At 41.8% G+C, this 6,748-nt stretch overlaps 1 protein-coding gene across 1 annotated transcript in view; it reads left to right on the top strand.

The window, feature by feature from the left end:
- The window catches only part of CLIC4 (chloride intracellular channel 4), a 23,310-nt gene extending 21,036 nt beyond the window's left edge, over positions 1–2,274 (top strand). Inside the window, exons 5-6 of the mRNA XM_057385591.1 lie at positions 124–305; positions 981–2,274. Coding sequence (XP_057241574.1) covers positions 124–305; positions 981–1,145 — 347 coding nt within the window. The 3' untranslated portion in view covers positions 1,146–2,274. The remainder of the gene's footprint in view (positions 1–123; positions 306–980) is intronic.
- Positions 2,275–6,748: the final 4,474 nt, after the last annotated feature.

Here is a 6,748-nt window from a genome sequence, read left to right as displayed (position 1 = left end):
AACTGAACAGGGGTTACAAATCTTTCAGGATTTCTGGGCAGCAGAAGGATGTGGGGTTTGTATTTCACGTCTGGTACCAGTCTCAGTTTATAATTTTTTCTGAAATTGTCCCTTCCCGTGCAGCCTTAGAACGTGGCCTGTTGAAAACCCTGCAGAAGTTGGATGAGTACCTGAACTCCCCCCTCCCTGATGAGATCGATGAGAACAGCCTGGAGGACATCACAATCTCCACCCGTAAATTCCTGGATGGAAATGAGATGACCTTGGCTGACTGCAACCTGCTGCCCAAACTGCACATTGTCAAGGTAAAAACAGAGAGTTCAGGGCAAAGTGTTTGTCCTTTGTGACATTCTCACTTTTGTAAGCTTAACTGCTCTGTTAGTGCCTGAAATTGTGTGAGGTTTGAGTCATTCATGAGGGTTTTGAGGCTGGAGCTGCTGAGTTCAGTGCAGAGGGTTTGAATGGAACCAAACCCCATTTTCTGTGCTTCCCCTGTGGTCACAGAGAGTGCAGAGCTCACAGGAAAGGGGAAAGTGAAGCTCAGGTGAGCAGGTAATGGTTGAAATGGGTGTTTGCAGAGAAAACTGCTCCTTTGGGACAGAATAAATGGGAAAGAAAAGGATTGTGTTAAAAAAACCAAGTTGGAATTTTAGAAGAGGTGGCCTGGGGTAACCACAGCAGTGCAGATGTGCCCACACAAGTTTGGTTTGATTTCTTCTGCTGCCTGCAGTGATCTGTGTCAGTTCTGTACTGCAGATGGAGCCACAGGCTCAGTTTTCTTGGGTGAGGATAAACCCAGAGGGAGCGAGGCAGGAACATCCCTGAAAAACAGCTTTGGGAACACCCCTGAGGAACAGCTCTGGGAATTTCAGGAGTCATTCCAAGCATCCAAATTGGAACCATAACCTCACAAAAGAGTGACCAAGACTGGAAAACAAAATTAAGGCTGTAAATTCACAATACAATTCTTTTTATCCCAGGTGGTGGCCAAAAAATACCGCAACTTTGAGATTCCCAAGGAAATGACAGGGATCTGGAGATACCTGACAAATGCCTACAGCAGGGATGAATTCACCAACACCTGTCCTGGAGACAAGGAGATTGAAATAGCTTACAGTGATGTAGCCAAGAGACTCACCAAGTAATCAGCACTTGCAAAGGATGGCATCCTGCATATCCCATAACAACGCTTCTAACAGACTGCTCTTTTCATATCAAATAGCAATTGGTTTTTTTTTTTTTTTTGCATGAACTTGCAGTTACTCCAAGTCACGGTGGATAGACCAGGTACAGTAATTACCTAAAGTTTGCAGAGTTAATTACAGGCTCGTTTTCTCCTGACCTGCTGTCACAGCCTTTGAATTTTGGCCATTCCCGTTGAGCTGGGGTGACTCTGGATTCTTCAGTTTGAAGGGTTGTTTTGCCCCTGCTGCTTTTCTCTGTAAACATTTGGTTCATGATTTGTCCAGGAATTGGTTTAGGATCYTGTCTCACTCTATGGTACAAGGAATATTTATGTATTTTGGAATTTATTGCTTTTCCAGAAGATCTGTACACGATTGTCAGACCTGTGACACATTGAACTGTACCTGCTTGTCTATCCTATTTACATAGAGAAGGGAACTTAGTTTCCAAAAGAGCCATTTGCAGAATATTTGGCAATATTTTGTTGTGTTATTTTTAAATCTCTTGGATTTGAAGTCACAGTAATGGTTGAGAACGGACTCGATGTGCAACTTGGATTTGAATGACCTCAACATCAGGAAAGTTTGAAWCCAGGCTTAAGAGCTGGAGCAGGAATCTCAAAGTTCAGAATTAACATTTATTGTGTCTTCAAGAGCTTGAGGAGATTTAAACACCTGCATTTATCCCGAATTTTGAGTTGCAGCAAACAAGTAATTGTCAGGATTTACCATCAGCAAGCAGCAGAGTTGGAAGCTGCCCTCTGTTCACCTTRAGAATTATTGCAAGTGGCTTTCTTTTTGGTAGTTAAGAGCCTTTGTTTTGTATAGGTCTTTTTTTTGGTGATTTTTACTCCCAAATCTGTTGTGTCATGAAGCAAGTCCATGGAWACTGTAGTGTCCTAGCTGGGAACTCGGGGTGGGGAATAGCAGTGCAATGATTAGGGATGCAAAATGGACTGAGAGCCATGAAATGGGAGCTTTGTGATGCCCTTTCTTCCCTGAAGAAAGCTAAAGTGACCTTCAAAGAGAACATTTGCCTTAAATGATAGTTTTGGGTTGGKTTTTTTTTTCCTGAAAGGAAATYTGGGAATTTTGTAAAGWWWTGGTGGTGGAATCCAGTCCTTTCCATTGAATTTATCCCAAATGTTTGTGCACCTGGACTGCAGTTTTGCATACTCATAATCATTGCACTACTATACTTAAATCTTTTTACAGCAACACTGAGGAATAGCACTACAATTTTTTTAAAAGCAATTTTCAAATGTTTCTAAACCAGGGAATAGTTTTCTTGTTTAAAATTAATGATTTTGATGCACGAAATAAACTGCTAGGTTATTTTTAAAAGACCATCATAAACAACTCCAAAGAATGCTAGACTTATATGCCTATTTTTTTGTAAAGATACTTTTATATTTAACTGATTTTAGAAGCTGGAAAAGTGCTATTCCTGCTAGGTTGTTCTTGGAATATTTAACATTCTGCAATAACGAGGAAATGCTCACATAAACACTTTTTTTACACTAATTTTTTTTTTTTTTTTTTTTTTTTTTTTTTTTTTTTTTTTTTTTNTTTTTTTTTTTTTTTTTTTTTTTTTTTTTTTTTTTTTTTGGTAAGCACTGGCTTTCTAAAAACCAGCCTGACTTTTCCAAACCTCCTGCTTTTGCTACTTTATATACCCATGGAGTTAGTTTGACATAGAAGAGGTAGAGAACCAGATCCATATTTGTATACCTGGCTTGTGGTGCCTTGCCTTGCCTTCCTAGAGCTAGAATTCCAATAAAAAGGCAATTAGCAATCCTGTCACATCTCTGTCAAAGGCAACTCTGATAATTTCATCCCTGTTCTGATTTGGTACAGGAATGTTTAGGCACAGAGAGAAAATCCTGCTTAGGAAAGCCCTTCAATAATTACTGTATTCCTGTGTCACCTTCTCCTCCTGAGTGAAGTTTGTCAACCATAAAAATATTTTGTAGGGCTTCAGTATCTGCTACAATGTGACATCTAGGAAAAAGAGTGATTTTTTTTATTTAGATAGCAGCGTTTTAATGACATTTAGGGTAAAAAATAAACCCCAGCCCAGCCCTCCTTGGTTTGGTGCTCTCTGCCATGGTGTTGTTCACAAAGCTGTAGGAAGCAATGTGACTGTGGGTGTAACTTGGTGAAGTTTTTAGCAGTCCTTTGAGAATTAAATCAGGATGGCCCTTGGCAGTGGTGTCAGGGGATTTGTAGGAGTCAGATTGAAGAGTCAGTCATTCCTTTTGGGTGAATTATCCACCAGTGCAGGGCACAGCACTGCCAGGAGATCCCAAACTGCTGCAAACAAACCCCAGCTCCACAAACCCCWTCCCTCTGCTGCTCAGACAACCCTCAAACCATTCCCATTCCCATTCCCTGCTGGTGTTTTAATTGTGTCTGAGAGCTTGTAAACAAAGTTCAAGCCATGTCTGTGACCRGTGGCTTTCTTATCTCAGCACAGCCGAGGTGGAGTCTCCAGCAGCCCCAGTTTGGCACTGGGAATTGTCCTGGGTGTTTTTCAGTTTTCCTGCTGCAGTTTTGTTGTGGAAGGAGCAGGAATCTGGTGGAGAGGAGCAGCTCCTGGCTCTGTAGGTGATCCCAGCGTCTGGTGTGGGCAGAGCACTTTCATCTGGCCCCAATCACCAGCTCCACGCTAATTAAAAAAAAAAAAAAAACCTTTCATAACTATGTAAATTCCTGACTTCTGTCAACTTGTTTACAATCTGATCTTTAAATGCATTTTTAATTTCATCAAACAGCAATTAATCTACCCCCTGTTTAAATTTAAAATGCTGCTTCTAGCCCCTTCTCCAATTTAAAAACAGCAGTTACCCTTTCAAGTAGGCATTCCAGTTTGCAAGTTGGTTGCATGTATTAGCATGCTGAATAACTTACTTTATTCTCAAGCTGAAATATGCTTAAATTCACATTAAAACAGGTGACTTGTGTATTTCCTGAACACAAAGGGAAAATCCATCACCTGCACCCTGTTTTTGTGTGGGAGATCACATTATCCTAGATGCACTATTATTATTTTTTTTTCCATCTTAATAAAGCTTTCCTTCTTGAAGAAATCTCTGCTGTGGAAAGGCTGCCTGCTGAACAAGAGGATTTGTGGATTTTTGGAACAATTCCATCCACCCCACAACRTTCCTGTGTGTCCATTTTCCCCCCTGGACATCCCATAAGGGGCAATCCCAGCTTTCAGCTTTGCTTTTTCCCATCAAATCTCTGTTTTTCTCCACACTGGGCATGTCCAAACCGATCGAGAGCTGCGTGATAAGAACAGAGATGTAATCAAATTTTTATGCTAAAGCAGCAAATTAGCATTTGGTATCAAAGGAGCAGAGACAGGAATAAATTGAAGCTGCTCCAGCCAAACCCACTGATGCCTATCTGGGTGCAGAACAAAAAATGGTGAAGTGCAGCCAACTCTGTTGTGTTCCCTTTGCCACTCAGAACCATCTGAATGCATCCCATGAATATTTTTCAGGAGAAAGCTATAACCCAAGTGAAAAAAAAAAAAAAAAAAAGCTTCATCTGCCTCAGAACCTGTGCCACCAACTCTTGGATTTTATTTCTGGAGGGGGTTGGAGCAGGGTTAGGAAATCCCAAGACAGGACATCAAGGATTGGAGCGTGGTTTTGCAGAAATACTTGAAGAGTTGATACAATTTGTTGTAGTTTGCTTATGTCTTTCACTTTCTGGAACATCTTTTACAGATATACCAGTATACTGCTGGCAGCTATTGTTAAATAAAATTATATTTTCACTACCAAGCAGGTCTTTCTTTTATTTCTGAAGATTTCATGTGYAGGGTGRTGTGCTAAACTACATYTTATTARTAATTRTRTTCTCCATTTTTGGCCTTCATRTTTARGGGTTTTTYAGTTGTAATTTAAAGSAGAATTGGTGTWACTTCTGACATTAGAAGTGCCCCTGAAAATTAAAAAACTTCCCTAAAATTTAGAACAAGTTGAGAAATAATGACTTTCCACAATTTCTTTAGGAGAAGTGAGATTTTCTCMGATTTTAAGTGGAAAGCTAAGAACAAACCTTGGTAGCCTGTTTTTCTGTGGAATACAGATTTTCAAAGATGGACAGATTTGGTTAAAAAAGACATTAAAAAAATCTTAAATTTGGTTCAGCTTCCACCCCCTGAGTGGTCATTTCAGGAGTTGAGATTGAATGGATCCCAATGCAGAATTCCAGAGTTTTGGATGAGTTTCTTTGCTGCCTTTTGCTTTCAAATCCAGAATTCCATATTCTGATTGTTTCCTCAGCTCATTTTTCTTACAAACAGCAGCAAAATGCAGAAGCTGAAAGGCTGAGGAGACCCTGGAAGTGTCTCTGCTTTTCCTGGTGTAGGAATAAAGGAATTTGTYAGAGGGTGGAGATTTGTGGAGATTTTTAGGAAATGGAGAAGAAAGCTGAGGATGAGCTGAATGGTTTTGCTGTTTCTGAAATTTCCAGGACAGGATGGATGTGGGGATCATTAATCAGGAATAATCAGGAATGTGTTTAACTGTCCTGGACCACAGGAAGCCTTTGATGAATCAGGGATGGTGTTTATGGAATGTTAGATTTTTCAATCCCAAAAGTTTAGGAGCTGCTCTTGGGGCTTTTGCTTCACTGAATTCACTCTGCAAAAGTGAAATTCCCTGGAGCTGTTCCTTCCCAAGAGTTTGGGTTTGTGGGGTCTCCTGGAGGCAGCTGAACCTCCCAGCAAGGGAAAGGCAGCAGCTCCACCATCCCCAAATGTTTTAATCTGGATTAAAGATTAAAGATTTTCCAGGAGTGTCAGAAGCTGTGATTGAGCACTCTGGAGCCACAATGACAGCGTTCAAAACCAACCCCAGAGCAGGAGGTGAATTAATCACGAGGGAATTTCTGAAAAGTCTCAATTTCAGGTGAAATCCGGAGCCTGGGTTGGAACTGGGAGGGATGAGCAGTCGGGGTTAGCAGCTCTTCTCCCTCCACTAGGCCTGGCTTAATTTAGGATGAGCTTTGTGAGCTGGTGCTGGATTCTTTCCAGAGCTGGGAAYAGAGAACTCATGATTCTTTGAGTCAAGAGCTGCTGTGTTCTTACCACGGGCCAGGGAGATGAAAACATTGCTAAACAAAGATCAAACATGTGAACTTWATAAATAAACAAACAAAATTGATGCTGAGGGACGTCTCAGCTCCTTTGCCTGCGGCGAAGGGCTTGGCAGGACCTGGGGAATGACTTTGGCAGTTTGCAGCCCGAATTCTTATTTGAAAGAAGCTGATGAAAGCRATTCTGCTGCTCTTGATGAGGCTGYGGGGTGTGGGCACRGGAGATGGCACTGAGGGGCTGAGCTGGGCTTGGAAAGGCTGGGGATCCAAAATCACAGATTTGGGAGGGAGCTGGGGCAGGGGGAGCGGAGCAGGGAGGAGCTGTTTGAGTGTCCCCAACCCCTTGAGCCTGTCCCACCCCAAGATGGGACCCTGGACTGTGGTGGTGGCACTGCTCCTGTCCCAGAGAGAGCTGGATCTGTGGCTCCTGCTCTAAGCTGAGTTTTCCCATC

This window comes from Malurus melanocephalus, unplaced genomic scaffold, assembly GCF_030028575.1.
Source record: "Malurus melanocephalus ecotype Western Australia unplaced genomic scaffold, MMel_1.1 scaffold_846, whole genome shotgun sequence".
NCBI lineage: Eukaryota > Metazoa > Chordata > Aves > Passeriformes > Maluridae > Malurus > Malurus melanocephalus.
The sequence above is the reverse complement of the archived record's forward strand: the minus strand, read 5'-3'. Positions and strand labels throughout refer to the sequence as shown.